The sequence below is a fragment of the Danio rerio genome, chromosome 3 (genome assembly GCF_049306965.1).
Source record: "Danio rerio strain Tuebingen ecotype United States chromosome 3, GRCz12tu, whole genome shotgun sequence".
Taxonomy (NCBI): domain Eukaryota; kingdom Metazoa; phylum Chordata; class Actinopteri; order Cypriniformes; family Danionidae; genus Danio; species Danio rerio.
The window spans coordinates 839214-858503 of NC_133178.1; the positions used below are offsets into that span (position 1 = coordinate 839214).

Sequence of the window (19290 nt, forward strand, 5' to 3'; positions counted from 1 at the left end):
ATTGTTTATCCCTTATTTTTTCATAATATTTATTGTAACAATACCTCTGCATTCTTATCCAAGCACATCATTACTCCAAATTACACTGTATTGTTTGGTTATCATTTTGTTATTTTCAAAATGCAAATTTATATATAAACAATACAACAAGTGCATATCTCTATATGAAAACGTATAGCTAGACTACAATTAACCATTACAGTATCCAACAACTTGTGTTTTTAACTTTTTAAATTAAATGAATCTAAATTAATTTGCAATAGAGCTTTTGCAAATCTGGAATTATTTGGTGAGTGTATCAATTCTGCATATTTTATAGTGAGTTTATAACTCATTTTATGATACATTAATCTAGCGTTCATATTTAGCGTTATCTAATTAAAATTCTAAATATTTATTTACAGGACATTAAATAATCTGGGAGCGTTGACTTCAAATGTATTATGTGGTCATGTATCTTTCATCCCCCCCTACTGAACGCATTAGGAACAACAGGGGCGTAAAGCTGTGGGGCGTAAAACTGCCTGGATCCTTGAGTCTGCAGACGCCCCATATATATGACCTCTGCGTTGTTTTTAGAGTTTCGCTCCGCTGTTCTTCTTCTTCTCATGATTTTTATTGGCGGTTGGCATACAACTTCTAAGTGCATTACCGCCACTTGCTGGTTAGGAGTGTGGGCCATGATCGCACTATCTATCCATCTTTAGAAAAGAAAAAACCTACACCACTATATCTATATTCTTTTATCTAACTTAGACATTTTTTAAAAAAGAATTAAAAATTCTATACTGCCCTCTTCTGACTTGTTGTTTAGTATTTTAAACAAATTAAAATTCATATTAACTCTTTTTAAATTTCAAATAAATACTCTCCTTTCCCTATTGTATTTTGGACACTTCATAATAACATGCTCCACGGTTTCTTCTTGCCCACAATAATCACATTTTCCAGTCTGATGTTTATTCATTTTATACAATGTACTGTTAAGTCCTGTATGTCCAAATCTAATTCTTGAAATTATACTCTCTTCCCTCCTACTTCTACTTGTTATTCTTCCTTTATCCACATTTCTTTGTATATTAAACAGCCACCTACCATTTTTTCCTTCCTCCCATTGTTTTTGCCACCTATTTTTTTAAAAGTGGCTTGATTAAAACCTTCATCTCACTTTTACTATATTTTATTTCCATGTCTATAATTGATTTTCTTGTAGCTTCTTTAGCGCCCTCGTCTGCCAACTCATTCCCTGTTATTCCACTATGCGCTGGAACCCAACAGAATTTAACATCTAATCCCATCATCTGAATGCGATATAGTGTTTGCAATATCTCGATCAGTATTTCTTTTCTGCTTACCTTTTCCACCGTTGATCCATGGCTTAAAAAAACCAAGCAACAAAACCAAACACTGATCGCTTATGATTCCAAGCCATTTGAGGAGAGCTGAGCTCCAGCGAGGGGGAGCATGAGCTGTCGCTCCTCCTCCTGTAAGCTGTTTTAATGCGTACATCAACCCCACCCCTAACCCTACCCCCAGTGACATCACTCGTAGAAGAAGTGCAAAAAAGGTGGAGCTCAAGCTTAAGCTCCCCCTCGCTGGAGCTCAGCTCTCCTCAAATGGCTCTGCAGCGAGCACCACTTGGAAATGCAAGCATTTCGCTCCGCTGTTTCTGCCCAGATTTGAGTGACGTCATCGACCCGAGACCTCATTGCCATCCGCTATTTTCCGCTGCTTTCCTGTTGTTTTGTTTTTGCGTCGAAAAGCAGAACCTCCAGGCAAACACACACACTTTCTTTCAGTCATGATGTCAGGAGGAGTCGCGAGCGGGATCTGTGCTCTGCTCTGTGTGTTTCTGCTGTGTGGGGACTTGCCGTCAGCTCAGGGCGGTGAGTGAGAGAAACTTCATGAGTTCATCCAAAGCGAAAGTAGAGTTTCAGCTTGATTTAAAACTCCGTCAGTACATTTGCAGAACTTAAATCAGAAGAAATGCACGTCGACATCATGTATAGGTGCAGCAAAACATTAAAAATACACTTAAATATAGGGTGAATGTCGTGTAATCTGGGATTTATTTATTTATTTAGCAGTTTTGATATGCTGCGATTTATTTTAACGTGGAACACTTTATAATAACACATTAGACGTCTGTAAAACTCCTTAAATGTTTTCTAACCAGTCAAGGTAATGAATAAATACTGTAGATTTTACACCCAGAGAAGCTACGCCACATCTGTTATTGCCAAAAAAAAAAAACATGGCCACTTTATGTTGTTGCACGCGTGAATCAGGCCTTTATAAAGCACATATTTGCCATATACTTTATACTTTCTGCATGCCAAACAGCATTTCACAACTGTCACAATTACAGCAATCTTAAAAAGAAAATGTTTATTCCTATATCAAGAAAAACGATGTATTTTCCTCCACAGAACTAACAGTCTGCTGTGTGGATTCATTAAAAACTGATTAATTCATGTTAATTAATCCGGTCAAGAAAGCACATTGAGTACTGTGAGAGAAGCTTGATTTTTAACCTCTGTTACAGTAACACTCGTGATTCTAAAAAGAAATGAAACTTAAACACAGGGGTGATAGCGTTCCGGTGTTACGGTTTAACTGGTGACCGTGTTAACTGGTGTCCCTTTCCAGATGTAAGCTATTCACGTTTGCAGATTGGCAGATTCGTCACTTTTTCACAGCAACAAAACATGTCCATACCAAATAAAGATTCTTATTAGTTGGTGTCAGTGTCATTGTGTGCATTATTTATTTTAATATCCGTGTAGCAGAACAGTATAGAACCAAAATAACTAAAAAAAATAATTAGAATTTACATGTCTTTAACAGGAATCGAACCCGTATAGTGAAAAGGTTTTACACACGTATCAATCAACTTATCTAACTGAGCTACTCAGAACTTCAAACGAAGCGGTCTGTTTTAATATATTTGTCAGTTAAAACATGCCTTGCTGTGGTTGTGGACCCGTGTTAACATGTTTCCATCGATGTTAACATGTTTACATGTTGTTTAGTTACATGTACTCGCGTTAACGTGTTTCTACAAACTCTCCCGCTGATAGAATAGCTCTCTGTGAGTAAACGATGCTTCATCAGTTGCTCAAACCATGTTTTTTCTTAGTTCTAGACTCATGTCTACCTGTGCCTTTGTCGTGTCGTGTTAACTCGTGACCCATGCTCATACATGTAACGTAAATAAAGATTTTATCCAAAAAATTAATACAATGACGATATTATTATGCAACATATTATGTCTAATATATATAATATATATTTCATATATAATATTATGCAATAGAATATTAGAATATTATGCAATCAGAATATAATAGTCCCATTGACTCGTGTTAGTCTGTGTCTACAAAGTTACACGAGCTGATATTTTCTCAGAATAGCTCTAAATGACTACGATGTTCCGCTAAATACGCATACGTTATTAATCGCAGTCTTCCCCCCCCATTTTATTTTAAAGAGAATTTAAAAAATCAGGCTACATAAACAAAACTCGTATGTGGATTCGAACCTGCTAACAAAAGAGACGCTGGAAAGCAACACATGTGCAAACTAATTGAGCTATCATTCACTGATATAGGTTTTGCAGCTTTTATATAATTTTATGTAGCCAAATCATGTTCATATGTACCTTGATACAGATGTGACCAAGATCATACATTGAAATGTTGCGATTTTCAATTAATATTCTGTTGCATAATATTATATATGAAATATATATGAAAGTCTATTAACAGCATACAATCCAAGTATAAACAGTTGCCAGGGGTTTACATAATTAAATAAGATAATAATAGTAATAAGAACAATTAATTAACCAAATGGCACACTTTGGTGCACCATGTCATAAAGCACCAATCATCTCAGACTGGTTTCACCAATAAATATAACATCATGTCATTGCATGCTACTTAGTATTGCATCAACAACAGCAGTGTAGTCTTTCGGTTTCACAGGAACTTAACATTTTTTCATCAGGTAAATGAAAATATTTCATGATTGATTAAATATAGTCTTGGAGAGTGAGGGATCCACTTCCTTGCGTTTTAAAGTCTGACGTCATCAAATCATCCAATAGGAAACAGAAAAGTTAAAAGACAAAGCAACATCAATGGAAAGCAGTGAATTATGGAACAGGAGTGGACGCCACACGTAACAACTTGTGTTCAGTATTAAATAAAAACCTAATTTGGGCAGTTTTCATTGTTGCCTTTTCATGTTTAGAGGATTTTTTGGAGCTTTACATGTTTTAAAAAGTCAGATAAAATAAGCAGGACACATTCTGTTTTCTGTTATAAAGCATAAAAACTGTGTATGTGTAAAGAGGATTAACCCTATTGCTTCAGCTGACAGTGTTCATGATGGGGTTTTTACTGCTTTATAAGCGCCATCTGCTGGCAGAGAGTGAATTAGCATTTTTATTCAGCCTGTCAGCTGTGTTCTTCAGGTGTGTTTTTTGTAGCATGTTATATCAGTCAAATCAGTTGTTTTTAGTAGTCTCCTTTTTCTGATTCATTTAATTTAAATAAACAACTGATCAAGCTTACAAGATGTGCATCAATTAAGTTCATATAGTTGCACTGGAATATTTTACAATATTAAATATCCAATATGTTTGAATAGAGGGCACACGGCAGACACAAGAGACACCATGCTAGCTGTGCTGTCAAATTTGGGTAAGGTTTTATATTAGCATAGTTTTTATCTTTTTTTTTTCTTTTTTTTTTTTACATAAGATTATTTTGCTTACCTCATTGGCAGATTATTTGACTTGTTTTAGGGAAAAACTCACTTCACTTTTATTTTTTTTTCTTAAAACAAAACAATAATTTTGAAAATGTTTTTCTTGTCTAAAATGCTTCTTGATTTGGGATTCTTTTGATATTTGGACTAGAAACAAGACAAAATATCTAAAAAAGAAAATCATTTTTTTCACTGTATGTTGACTAACCATCAACAACAGGCCAAACAAACAGAACCACTCGCCCCTATAGTGGGAAAACAGCTGTTATTAAATCATTTTATTGCTATTATTGCAATCAGATTTACTAGAAAATAATCCTTTATTAAATAAACAAATCAGAAACTGACCAGTTTTATAACCTTTTTTGTTGCTCTTCATCTTCAGAGAAGCACTCTCTGTATTACATCTACACGGGTTTGTCCAAACCTCTGGATCTGCCGGGCATCTATGAGTTCTCTGCTATGGGTCTGTTAGATGACAGACAGATTGACTCTTATAACAGCGAAGAGCAGAGAAAGATTCCCAAACAGCAGTGGATGAAGGAGAAAATGCAGGAGGATTACTGGGAGAAAGGCACTCAGTCGAGAAAGAGCAAAGAGCAGTGGTTTAATGTGAACGTCCACATACTGATGGACCGCATGAGACACAATAAATCAGGTGAGCAACACTCAAACAATTTAACAGGCAAATACACACAGTCCTAAAATGTGTGATGGTGTATTAATGCTGTCATATAACAAACATTTCAGATCTTCACGTTCTTCAGTGGAGACACGGCTGTGAAGTGGAAATACAAGGAAGTGAAGTGAAGTTTTCCAAAGGCGTTAGCGAGTATGGCTATGATGGAGAAAACCTCCTGTCTTTTGATGAGACAGAGTCTCAGTGGGTCGCCCCAGTGAAAGAAGCGCTGCCAACCAAGAGAAAATGGGACAATGTGCCCATCCTGAACCAATACACCAAAGGCTACCTGGAGAAAGAGTGTGTGGACTGGCTCAACAAATTCAGAGAGTATGCAGATGCAGAGCTCAGAAATGGCTGTGAGTAAATGTGCTTGTGCTTATTTTATGATCTTACAGGAGATGAAACTGTCTGATGGTCTGATTGCTGTGATTTCAGCTCCTCCAGATGTTTATAAATTCACAAAAAAGTCCACTAAAGATGAAACTAAGCTGAAACTCACCTGTCTGGCCACTGGCTTCTACCCCAGCGACGTGATGTTGAACATTAGGAGAAATCGCGTATATCTGCCTGAACAAGAGACCATATCTACAGGAGTTCGACCAAACCATGATCAAACCTTCCAGCTGAGCAAGAGTGTGGAGATCAAGGAGGACCAGATAGATGAATATGATTGTTCTGTGTCCCACAGAACCTTCAAACAACCAATTATCATAAAATGGGGTAATTGAAGTAGTTCCTATGCTGAGTTTTGTCCTTGTCCTTATTAGACATAATAAGGTGAAAACCCTGAAAAATTATTATAAAAATAAACAATTCATTTTAAAAATGACCCATCACTACAATGTTTCTGTTGAATGTCTAAATTGTATGCTCCTGTTCCTGCCATGTTCAACCCCTGTCAAAGTTTACACAGGAACAGAAACAGCAGTGAAGTGTAGAATAATAAGAAAAGTTTTGTTTTTTTCCTACTTTTTTTAGATGGAACAGATTTAGATGGAAAATACACCGGCTACCCACCAGAGACTGTCCCAGTTGTGATCGGAAGTGTGCTTATTTTATTAGCCATTTTAGCTGTAGTGGTTTTTCTGGTGATGAATTATGATGGTGAGTGTTGCAAAGGGCTCTTTATTCACTTCACCCTTCTTAAGGACTGTGGACTGTTGCTGCCCCCTTGTGGAAAGACTGAGTATGTTTAGAATGTTCCAGAAAGTTTACCATGCGTGTCAGTCGGTAATAGTCTGCAGAGCATGGAGCACATGAGAAACGTTCTCCTTTTCTAGCGGTGTTATTTAATTGTGTGCGTGCATCTAAATGTAAGTTTCTTTGTTCCTTAATCATATTTATCATGTTGTTTAAGGGTTATCACTGTGAGATGTTTAGTTTAATTATTTAATGATTAACATCTGTATATAGTTTATTCTTATTGTTTACATCAAGCGGAAGCATATTTGCCTTTCATTGAGTTTAGTTTAAGGTTATTAAACGATTTAACGAGGTTGCCGTGTAGGCTAAGAAATGCATAGTCATGCTAACGCACGTGATATACTGTGTGACGTCAGTATTGCAAGCGGTCGTAGGTTCGATCCCCGGTCGGACCAAAGTTGAGAAACTGCTATAATAAGCTATATAAAGTGAAGAATAGTACTTCTAAATATTATCTAATGTCTTTCTACCTATTGTTACTGCTCATTTATTTATTGTTTAAACTAATGTTTACCAAATGTTTATTGTATTTGTATACTGTGGTTGAATGTTAATTATTATTCTTTGTTTCTACTTGTCTGTAGAACCACACACACACACCCTCACCCCAACTATATGTCTGCTTATACTAATGGAAATAAACCCAAGTGAGACAATAAGCATCTTCGTCGCGTTTTGATCAGACGTACCACAGTGATTAATTCAACTTAACCACACCATCAGCTACAGTACATTGGTCCTTCGAGCCGGAGTCAGTAATTGCTGTGGATTTAGAAGATGTTTCCAGAACAGAGGAATAGAGAAGGACAAAGGAGTGATATGCGTCCTAAACGCCGAATACAACCTCCAGCCTGGTTAGAGGATTATGAGGTTTCTCTTCCTCAATATAACCAACAATCTCCAGCTGTTCATACATTGCCTCATCGAGAACCACAGGAGCCTTACATTGAAAGGGTAGCCGAGAAGACCCCTCTCATTTATCAGCCACAAAGCGATTATGCTTTAAGGGCAGACCAGAGATTCATTAACCACTCATTACATATGGGCCCAAGATATGAGAGCACACCTGTATCTCAGCCAGTCACACAGGAAGATGTATCGGAGATTTTGAGAACAGTTCAGGAGCTTAGACGAGAAAATCAACAGCTTCAGTTTGTCATGCAAGATATGCAACAGAAAATTAGCTTAAATAGAGCACCTCCCCTTCAACAAAGAGCAGAGCCCTTGCCATATGACAGAACCCAGTCAAAGGCAAGTCCAGCCCCATTACATGATAATGATGAATGGCCACTACCACCTCCACCTGTAGTAGATGATGGGTTTCTCCCTTTGGCTGTGGATATACCACCCCCACTTCCGAGACACATGTCTAATTTTGTGGATGAGTTAACATCTCGACTCAGGAACTTAAAAACAAAAGATCATCTTCTCTCATGCCCATCAACCCCAGAGTACTGTGAATCTGAGAGTTTCTCCATGGCATTACCTCCACAACAAAGGACACTTGAATACCCACTAAGTACCCTCAAACAGCACCTATCAGCAGTAAGCCATTCTGTATGGACCCTGAACAGCACCCTTATTACCCTCAACAAGAAAGGATGAACAGAGGCCCAAAGCCCACAATCCCTGACTTTACTAAAGGAGACCCACGGGAATTTGCACGACTGAAAGTCTCATTGGACAATCTTTTACCCGAGGATTCTACTGAAAGGTTTAAATATCAAATACTTCTAGAACACTTGAAGTTTGAGGATGCTCTTTTCATTGCAGACTCCTACATCAATTCCAGTAGACCGTATTCAGATACCATGGCCTCTCTCGCAGAACAATATGGGCAGCCCCACCAGCTAGCTTTGAGGCGAATTGCTGACTTAATGGAAGATCCTTCCATACGTAGTCAAGATGCTAGTGGATTCAAGAGGTTTGCATTGAAAGTAAGAGCTCTAGTAGGCATGTTGAACCAATTGGGAGATAGTGGCAGAGTTGAGCTTCAGTGTGGCTCACATGTAACACGGCTGTTGTCCAAGTTGCCCAAGTTGCCCCATGACTTACGAGCAGATTTCAAACGGTATGTGTACCCCCTAAATGTTCGCATCCCCACTCTGTTAAACTTTGCAGACTGGCTTGAATATGAGCTGAAAATACAGGCTAGTGGATTTGAGTTTCTTGGTGGAGACCGAAGGGAACGTCCTGACCAGAGGAGAGACAGGAGTAAAGACTTTAAGTCCACAAAGACAGCAGCTGTATTTCATAGCACAGACCCTGCTTTAAATACTATAGCTCCAGGAGAGTCCAGTTTGAGTGCTGCTAAAACTCAGGACAAACCAAGAATATTTTGCCCCTACTGCACAAATACCCAGCATTATCTGAATCAGTGTCAAAATTTTAGCCAGCTCACCAAAGAACAAAAAACAAACTGGGTGAAAACCAATAAGAGATGCTGGCGTTGTGGTCGAGCTCATCAGGCAGCACAGTGCAATTTAAAGACAAGCTGTAAGGTCTGTAAAGGCAAACATCTAGATGCACTCCATGAGCTGAATGAAAGGCCAGTTTCTGAGAACACTTGTCTTGTCAACAACGCCAATGAAGTTCTATACCTGGACAGACCATTAGGCTGCAGTCAAGTACTGCTAAAGGTTACAAAGGTAATTCTTCGGAATGGGGAACATACCCTTGAGACATATGCCATTTTGGATGATGGCTCAGAACGCACAATCCTTCTGCAAGCGGCCGCCCAGGAACTGAAGTTACAAGGCAAACCAGAAAACCTTGCTCTGAGAACTATCAGACAGGACATGAAAATCATACATGGTACTACAGTCTCCTTTACCATCTCCCCTGCCTGCCAGCCTCACAAAGTCTTTAAGATACATAGAGCATTTACTGCAGACCATTTGGGGCTCGCTGAACACACATGCCCAGCTACCACCTTACAGCATAAATACAGACACCTCAGGGGACTGCCAATCCCATCCCTTAACAGTGTTCAGCCCCTCCTTCTAATTGGTTCTGACTACCCCTACCTAATCACTCCCATCGAGCCTGTACGCCTAGGGCCTCCTGGCGGACCCGCAGCAGTGAAAACGCGACTAGGCTGGACAGTCCAGGGGCCTACTAAGCTTGTGCGGCATCAGCTTTTGACCCAGCAGTGTCTCAATATATCCATCTGTAGCCCTTCTAATGAGCTGTTCAGACACATTGAGAAACTCTGGCAACTAGATGTACTGCCCTACAGAAGCGAGAAACTTGCAACCAGATCTAAGCAAGATCAAGAAGCTGTCGACCTGTTTGAGGCAAAGACAACTAGAATTGATGTCAATGGGACACAACGATATGCCACACCTCTCTTAAGGGTTAAGGACATGCCAAAATTACAAGCTACTAAACAAGCTGTAATGCCGAATCTGCGCAGCACCGAAGCCCGCCTAGCCAAAGATCCAATAAAGTCAGAGGCATATAGAGCTGAAATTCAAAGACTGAAAGAAGCAGGTTATGTGGTTGAAGTACCCGACCAGAAACTAACGAAGAAAGAGGAAGAATCATGGTTCATTCCCCACCATATGGTGAGCCATAATGCCAAAAACAGAGTTATATTCAACTGCTCATTCTCATATCAGGGTAAGAACCTGAACAACCTGCTGTTGCCGGGACGAGCTCTGGGGTCCTCATTACTTGGAGTGTTGCTGCGCTTCAGGGAGCATGCTGTAGCCTTTAGTAGTGATATAAAGGGGATGTTTCATCAAGTAAGATTACTGCCCGAGGATAAGCCCCTACTCAGGTTCTTATGGCGTGACCTAAAGAAGGAAGAGCCCCCCAGAGTCTATGAGTGGCAAGTGCTCCCATTCGGGACTACCTGCAGTCCGTGTTGTGCCACATACGCACTACAAAGGCACATTGTTGACCACAGTCAGCAAGGAGACAATGTCCGCCACTCACTGGAAAGGTGTTTTTACGTAGATAATTGGCTACAGAGTGTTGCAACACCTGACGAAGCTAAAGAGCTGGTAGACACAGGGATGAATCTGTTGGCTGAAGGAGGATTTGAATTGCGTCAGTGGGCATGCAATTTTCCGAATGTCATTGAACATCTGTCAAAGGAAGCCAGATCAGAAAGCAGTGAACGCTGGCTTAACCAAACTGAATCCGATCCTCAAGAACTCGCTTTAGGATTACGATGGATGTGCCAGTCTGATACTCTCGGATACCAAACCCGCCTTTACAACTGTTCCTCCCCCACAATGAGAAACATATACAAGGTAGTAGCAAGCCAGTATGACCCTCTTGGATTCCTTGTCCCCTACATCACCCGAGCCAAGATCCTTATACAGAGTCTTTGGGCTAAGCAACGAGAATGGGATGACCCCCTACCAATGGGATGACCCCCTACCAACCTGCCAACTGAAATTCTCAAAACATGGCATGATTGGCAAGGGGAACTTCAGCATCTTTCCCAACTGACACTGCCACGCTGCTATGTGAGTTCCCAGTTGGATTCCCTGAACTGTAAGCGACAAGTGCATTGCTTCAGTGATGCCTCTGAGCGGGCATACGGATCTGTAGCATACTTGCGCTCAGAGGATCTAAAGGGAAATGTTGAGGTAGCGTTCCTCACAGCCAGGTCAAGAGTAGCCCCTAAACGCCAGTTATCTGTGCCTCGACTGGAACTTTGTGCAGCTCTCACAGGTGCCCAATTGGCTTCACTATTAACTAAAGAGCTCACTCTACCCATCGAATCCTTTGTACTCTGGACTGATTCTACCACTGTCCTAACATGGCTTCAGTCAGAATCCTGCCGTTACAAAGTATTTGTAGGCACCAGAATTGCCGAAATACAGGAACTTACAAGTGCAAATGCTTGGCGTTACGTGGAATCCAACAATAATCCAGCTGATTATATAACTCATGGGAAAACTCTGAAGGAGCTAGCTACAGACAAAACCTGGAGACAAGGACCGGAATATCTGTGGAACTCCCCTTGCTACTGGCCTGTTATCCCCGACATAAATGCAAAGGAAAATCCTGTCGAATTAAAGAAGCCCACCTTCTGTAGTCACGTAACAGTCGATGTACAGCCATTGCCTGATCCGCAACAGTTTAGCTGCTTTACAGCCTTAGTTGAAGCGACAGCACTACTTCTGCACGGGGCGGCAGGTAAAGATGGAGATCTTTCAGCCGTGGATTATCAGTCAGCAGAAAGAAATATCTTACGAAAGGTTCAAATTGACTGCTTCCCTGATGACATCAATGCCCTAGTCGCCGGTAAACCAGTACCATCCTAACTTTAGCACCTGAATATGACAGCACAGTTGGGCTCATCCGAGTGGGTGGGAGACTACGCCGCAGTGTTCAATTAGATGCAGATGCTGTTCACCCAATTGTTCTTGACCCATCTCACAAAATTACCCAACTTCTCATTCAGAACATAGACTAAGAGCTTCATCACCCTGGGGCGGAACGGGTCTTCGCAGAAATCCGCCGTAAATATTGGATTTTACGCGGCAGAGAAGCAGTTAAACGGCAACAACACTTATGCCCTGATTGTTAAAGGTGGCGAGCTAAACCAACAGTGCCTCAGATGGCAGATCTCCCACAAGCCAGACTTCAGATTTTCAAACCACCTTTCTTCTCTACAGGAATGGACTGTTTTGGCCCTTTTACTGTTAAACTAGGCAGAAGAAGTGAAAAACGTTGGGGCATCTTGTTCAAATGTCTGACAACCCGTGCTGTTCACATCGACCTACTAAGTAGTCTTGATACTGATTCATTTCTGATGTCACTAAGGCGCTTCATATCCCGACGAGGAAAACCTTCAGAGCTATTATCAGATCAAGGCACAAACTTTAAAGGAGGAGAAAGGGAGCTCCAACAGTCATTCACATCAATGTGTCCCACACTGCAGAAAGAGCTTGCTAAACAACAAATTAAATTTCGATTCAACCCTCTCGGTAGTCCCCATTTTGGAGGAGTATGGGAACGCGAGATTAGATCGGTCAAGTCTGCCCTGTATGCCACTGTATAAAGACAAAGCATGACTGAAGAAGTCTTGAACACTGTTCTCACTGAAATAGAAGGAATACTGAATTCAAAACCTCTGGGTTATGTGTCCACGGACATTGCTGACCCCAACCCGGTGACTCCAAACATTCTTCTGATGGGGCGGCTAGACCCTTCACTCCCGCAAACAGTTTACCATGAAACAGAGCTCTTAAGCCGCCGAAGGTGGAGACACTCGCAAGTGCTCGCGAATTAATTGTGGATGCACTTCACAAAGCACTACCTACCCAGCCTACAAATCCGTGGAAAATGGCAGAGAGAAAGAGACCAATTGCAGCCAGGTATAATTGTCATGATTGTGGACCCACAGTTACCTAGAGCCCTCTGGCCTGTAGGCAAGATTATTAATGTTTTCCCCAGTGCGGATGGACGAATCAGAACTGCTGAGGTCAGAATTATGGACAGAACATATGTCAGACCTGTAGCATGCCTCATTAAGCTACCAGCACTCCCAGACATGGACACAGTTTCGAGCCCTTCTGAATAAGCAAATTTGACTGTGCAAATTTGGGGGCGGGTGTTGCAAAGGGCTCTTTATTCACCCTTCTTAAGGACTGTGGACTGTTGCTGCCCCCTTGTGGAAAGACTGAGTATGTTTAGAATGTTCCAGAAAGTTTACCATGCGTGTGTCAGTCGGTAATAGTCTGCAGAGCATGGAGCACATGAGAAACGTCCTCCTTTTCTAGCGGTGTTATTAATTGTGTGCGTGCATCTAAATGTAAGTTTCTTTGTTCCTTAATCATATTTATCATGTTGTTTAAGGGTTATCACCGTGAGATGTTTAGTTTAATTATTTAATGATTAACATCTGTATATAGTTTATTCTTATTGTTTACATCAAGCGGAAGCATATTTGCCTTTCATTGAGTTTAGTTTAAGGTTATTAAACGATTTAACGAGGTTGCCGTGTAGGCTAAGAAATGCATAGTCATGCTAACGCACGTGATATACTGTGTGACGTCAGTATTGCAAGCGGTCGTGGGTTCGATCCCTGGTCGGACCAAAGTTGAGAAACTGCTATAATAAGCTATATAAAGTGAAGAATAGTACTTCTAAATATTATCTGATGTCTTTCTACCTATTGTTACTGCTCATTTATTTATTGTTTAAACTAATGTTTACCAAATGTTTATTGTATTTGTATACTGTGGTTGAATGTTAATTATTATTCTTTGTTTCTACTTGTCTGTAGAACCACACACACACACCCTCACCCCAACTATATGTCTGCTTATACTAATGGAAATAAACCCAAGTGAGACAATAAGCATCTTCGTCGCGTTTTGATCAGACGTACCACAGTGATTAATTCAACTTAACCACACCATCAGCTACAGTACAGTGAGTATTTCATGATCTGTGATATCTTGATTATGTGTGTTATATATCATCTTCTATGTCCAGAAATCTTGTCTGATAGGAATCAATGGATGATTTTGGCCCAAAACTCCAAAAAAATTTATTCAAAAATGATTTTTTTTTTATTTTATTAAAAAGTAATAAGCACACTCTGAACATTAATTTTGACATAACATATTACTCACGCTGGATAATGTTTTTTTTTTATTTCACTAAAGTTATTTGAAACATTAAAGTAAACAAACTTATTTTGAATGGAATATGCTGTTTACAGGATGTCAGTGTCATGTTAATTCAAAAAACATTTGACCTGTTACACAAATTCTAGCAATTAATCTTAAAGTATTTAATATTTTATTAGAGTAATCGGTGTCTTAAACTGAATGTCTTTATAATTAATATTTTGCAACAAAATATACAATAATAGATATTTAAGTAATGAATGAATTGCTGAAAAGTGCAAATTAGGAAATGTCTTGGAGAATAAATAAACGGCTATTTTTTATGTGTTGATATTATTTTGTTGATGGTCATGCCTTGTTTTTGAAATTTCTATAGAGTTGGATTCTGCACTCTGGACATAAATAAAGTATTTTTTGGAAGATATTAAATATTGACTTGCTTTAAAGGTGCAGTAAGTTTGAAACACAGTGGTTGAAATAGATATTGCATATAGAGCCAGATCAGTCTCAAAAATAATACATTTGCATTCATAAATGCACAGTTCATAAATCCACAACTCCAATTCATAAATTTAAAACAAAATTCATCAATTCAAAAGCAAAACTATATCCCAAATGCACACACATATGCATCTTACCAGAATATATTTAAAATGTTTACACGGTTTTGTATATACAGTAGGAAGTTCTTGGATTACTTTCCTCATGCATTTATGAATTATGCTAGATGTGATCATGAACCACTGAATGTGCATTTAAAACAAAATAACCCCTCATAATCTGTGGTAAAACTGTCACATTGCACAGCATAGAGCCAATGAATTTGCAGTGACCAGCAGACTTGCAGAGTAATGTTATTTCTCAGTAATATTGAGTTCCATGATCTTATGTCATTCGCGAACGGCTGGATTTAATGCATTCAGTAGCAAATCTTACTTAACGAATCACTGATTAAATAAATGACTCATTTAGTAATACATTGTCCCCCAAGGCAAACCAGGGTGCTGAAATACAATTGGCTAAACTGGCATTGGACGGGTTAAAAGACCAAAACAAAGCGAGCGTTCCGGCACAGAAAACACACGTTCACAGCAGAATATCTGACTTCAACATTGTTTTTCAGATAAACAAGAATGTTCACTGAGCATGTTTCTGAAATATCTGCAGACATATAATGCTGTTTTAAAGCTTTAGAAGAGTCACAAATACATACAGCACCTTTAACTTATTTTTACATTTAGAGCACAAAGTTATTTACAAAGGACTTCATATCACGACAGGCTGCTCATTTAACCCTTAACGAGTTCACCACTCATCATTTGTTAGTTTTCAGACACTAAAAAATATACATCGGGACTACTTATGGATGCAGCTGCAACCCAACACTGGGAAACACCCACACACTCTTGCATTCACACATGCAAATTTGTCCATCATTCCGTCATGTGCAATCTCTTCTATAGTGGGTAGTACACACCCCACAACAGAGCTTGCCTTTTTATAAGCTTATTTGCTTTGTTTTCCTTCTCCAGCTGTCTGCCTCCTCAGAGAGTTACAGAAAACAGAATCACAGAAGACGCTACAGAATCAGTCTTCAACGACAGGTACGTTTACGATTTTTGATGACATCAATTCGACTAAAGTTTGGAATTGAGACATGTTTAGTATGACAATATTAGTGGCATTATTGAAGTGCAGTACAGACATGTGAACACCACAAACTATTACCATCTCGTAGAACATTTCGCTGCATTTGGCGACAGGATATGCCATACACATGCGGCTGTTTGACACTATTCCCTGCACCTACAGAGTCCGTGAAGTCGGTCAAGTTTTTTCTTACCATTTGGTGTTTAGTATGAAAACAACACTCTTTCAGCAGTTCATAGTTGCATCCAATATCTCGTTTGTCACGGGGGGCATGCATGAAATGCTCCCGAAGTGAAACTGCAGTTAAAGTCGACAAATTAAAAATGAAATAACGCAGTGACGACATCAAATTATGAGCTATAATATGTCATCGGAATCATAAAAAAGAACATTCAGAAGCAACTCATGTAAACACCTCAATCATATTAATGTCTTATTCAGATTAGGGCAAATCAGTCCATTTCTGATATAACCGTAGTTGGTGTCTGACACCAGTACAGTACAAGCGGTTACAAGCAGTGGTGTAAAGTAACTAGTTACAAATACTCAAGTTACTGTAATCGAGTAGTTTTTCTCAAGAATTGCAATTTACCAAGTAGTTTTATAAATGTGTACTTTTACTCTCCTTTGAGTACGTTTTTACTGCAGTATCAGTATTTTTACTCCACTACTGTCCTTTATCCTGCAGTCACTACTGTATTTATTGTCTATGGTAATTAGACAAATCAGTCCTTTAATTCCTGTCCAATCAAATCACACATAGAAGGTAAATCACATTATGATGAACTACCTCAAGACATGGGCGGGGCTTGAGTTCCTCATCAACGTCACGCTGGCATGACTTGAGACTTGTTACCGTGACGATTCATTCAAACTACTCTTAGTCAACTCTTTTATAGATGGATCAACAGTTTGAAACACAGTGCACTTTCAGATTTAAGCCTTAGCTGGATATTTCACTTTACACTTTACACTATATTTACAGAGCTGTGTTACACACTGCATGAAGATCATTTTCAAAAACCCTTAATAGAGGCTTTTTTAATCTGTTATTATTTTTTTTTTTTTACAGAACAGGACAGCAGCAGCACAGACACCACTGGTAAACATATTATTCATTTTATTAAAATATATTCCATGTCATTTAAATACTGCATCACTAAAGGCATAATTAGCTCTGCTTAACAAGCATGCTGCTTTTTCTGCATTAAAAATGTTTGGTGGCTAAACTGTGGATGCCTCTTTATTTTTTGACAGAGTGTACCTCAATATTGCTGGGATTTATTGCTGACCATCTGAATAAAGAATTAACGGAAGGAGAGAATTGGTGACTCTGCAAACTTTCATTTCTGGACCTTCATTTTAAAACCTGTGAAGATCTCATTGAGCAGGTCAACATCAGTGTAGGGGAAAGTTACTCTTGAAAATCATGCATTACGATATTGACTTAATCCCTCCAAAAATTACCTAAATGCACTGCTTAGTTACTTTTTATGGTAAGTAAACTGTATTATTGTACTGTAAAATGCATTACTTTTGCGTTACTTTTTCTTACCTTTGCTGAGGCTTAATCTTGTTCAAAACTTGAAGGGGGAGGGGTTCCGTTTTTTTATAAAGTTTCACGAACCCTCAAGTACTTTTTTTTTTTTTTTGGAGATTTCAACAGATTTGTGTGTGTTAAGCATTAAGGCAATGTCTGTACCTGTCAGCTTTAACTGTGGGGTACACTTGATAATTTTGAGCTTTTGTCAGCTAATTTCAGCTTCCGGGTTTAAAATGATTCTTGGGGCGGATTAAAATGACGTAGCGCAGTACTGCAAGTGCAATGATGACGCGTCGGTTTCTCATTATTATTCATAGCGGAGTTTTCTTATCCTATGAGAAGATCCGGCTTCTTAATTATTCATGATTATTCACTGCCAAGCTGAGACCCTAAAGTAAATAAAAAAATTAAAATAAAGAAAATTTTATATATATATATATATATATATATATATATATATATATATATATATATTAGGGTTGGGCATCTAAGCTATAATGCTGATCCGATACGCATCTCGATACAAAGAATACGATCCGATATATTAGTGATATATTTGTGACATATTGCGATGCAACATGATACGATTCACACCCATATCACGATACAATGCGATAATTCAGCACTAACTAATTAGATCAAGTTTATGAGATTATGTGAAAGAGGATGCTGTGCCATTGAATGAGTTTGATTATTTATAATATATATATATATATAATTTATTTTTTTTGATGACAATTGTTGCACGGCAAGGTTCATTGTATGAGTGTTTAGTGTATCATTTGGGATGCAATTGTGGCTCAGTACTGATGGAAATGAACAACATGTATTAACTTGGAGCAAATGTAATGTCTGTTACTGTTTTATCTCCATGATCACCACAGTTTATGCGTGTCATTGTCAGCTCTGCTTAGCAGCAAACCCCTTCCTGTGGTGTTTCCTTGATTGACTCAACAGAGAGCTGAAGGTGGAGATAGATAGATAGATAGATAGATAGATAGATAGATAGATAGATAGATAGATAGATAGATAGATAGATAGATAGATAGATAGATAGATAGATAGATAGATAGATAGATAGATAGATAGCACTTCACTTTTTCCTCATTTGTTTATCTTCCAGTTTTATTCCAAAATGGATTAAATTGATTGATTTCCTCAACATTCTACACACAATCCCCCATAATGACAATGTGGAGAAAGAGTTTTTGAAAATGTTTAAATTTATTATATATAAAAGCTGTTAAGTCACATATACATCAGTACTCACAGGCTTTGCTCAACACTTTGTTGATGCTCCTTTGGCAGTGATTACAGCCTCAAGTCTTTCTGAATATGATGCCACAATCTCTGCACAGCTGTCTTCGGGAATTTTTGCCCGTTCCTCTTTGCAGCACCTCTTAAGCTCTATCGGGTTGCATGGGAAGCGACGGTGTACAGCCATTTTCAGATCTCTCCAGAGATGTTCAATAGGATTTAGGTCAGGGCTCTGGCTGGGCCACTCAAAGACTTCACCAAGTTATTATGAAGCTACTCCATTGATATGTTGGCGGTGTGCTTTGGGTCATTGTCCTGCTGGAAGATGAAGCGTCGCCCCAGTCTGAGGTGGAGAGCACTCTTGTGCAGGTCTTCATTCAGGATGTCTCTGTACATCGCTGCATTCATCTTTCCCTCTATCCTGACTAGTCTTCCAGCTCCTGCTGCTGAAACACATCCCCACAGCATGATGCCAACACCACCATGCTGCACTGTAGGGATGCTGTTAGCCTGCTGATGAGCGCCGCCTGCTGTTCTCCAAACGTAACGCCTGGAGTTCACTTCAAACAGTTCAGTTTGAGTCT

At 39.1% G+C, this 19290-nt stretch overlaps 3 protein-coding genes across 4 annotated transcripts in view; all 3 read left to right on the plus strand.

Annotated features, from left to right (window-relative positions):
• The first annotated feature begins 1724 nt into the window (after positions 1-1724).
• On the plus strand, positions 1725-17579 carry mhc1zka (major histocompatibility complex class I ZKA). Of its 2 annotated transcripts, XM_073935333.1 has the most exons (8): positions 1725-1886; positions 5159-5431; positions 5524-5811; positions 5891-6175; positions 6434-6559; positions 15789-15860; positions 16979-17008; positions 17164-17579. In XM_073935333.1, the coding sequence occupies exons 1-8, from the start codon at positions 1802-1804 to the stop codon at positions 17235-17237; spliced, it is 1233 nt and encodes a 410-aa protein (XP_073791434.1). In that variant the 5' UTR covers positions 1725-1801; the 3' UTR covers positions 17238-17579. The 2 variants fall into 2 exon arrangements, with proteins under 2 accessions (XP_073791434.1, NP_001289174.1); NM_001302245.1 differs by lacking the exons at positions 15789-15860; positions 16979-17008; positions 17164-17579 and having other exon boundaries at positions 1802-1886; positions 6434-6651.
• Positions 6681-13971, plus strand: LOC137487216 (uncharacterized). Its single transcript, XM_068217805.2, has 2 exons — positions 6681-6768; positions 7243-13971. Exon 2 carries the CDS (start codon positions 8218-8220, stop codon positions 11038-11040), a length of 2823 nt encoding a protein of 940 aa, XP_068073906.1. The 5' UTR covers positions 6681-6768; positions 7243-8217; the 3' UTR covers positions 11041-13971.
• Positions 9537-19290, plus strand: part of LOC141381076 (H-2 class I histocompatibility antigen, Q10 alpha chain-like) — a 34703-nt gene continuing 24949 nt past the window's right edge. The window contains exon 1 of the mRNA XM_073943768.1: positions 9537-9643. The gene's annotated coding sequence lies outside the window, so the exon portion shown is untranslated. The remainder of the gene's footprint in view (positions 9644-19290) is intronic.

Excerpts from the sequence above, each read along its gene's own strand:
- LOC137487216 (XM_068217805.2), top strand. The coding sequence starts at position 8,218 with ATGGACCCTGAACAGCACCCTTATTACCCTCAACAAGAAAGGATGAAC.
- mhc1zka (XM_073935333.1), top strand. The coding sequence starts at position 1,802 with ATGATGTCAGGAGGAGTCGCGAGCGGGATCTGTGCTCTGCTCTGTGTG. Across the intron at positions 5,812-5,890 it reads TGCAGAGCTCAGAAATGGCT|CTCCTCCAGATGTTTATAAA; the intron begins GTGAGTAAATGT and ends CTGTGATTTCAG. Across the intron at positions 6,176-6,433 it reads ACCAATTATCATAAAATGGG|ATGGAACAGATTTAGATGGA; the intron begins GTAATTGAAGTA and ends TACTTTTTTTAG.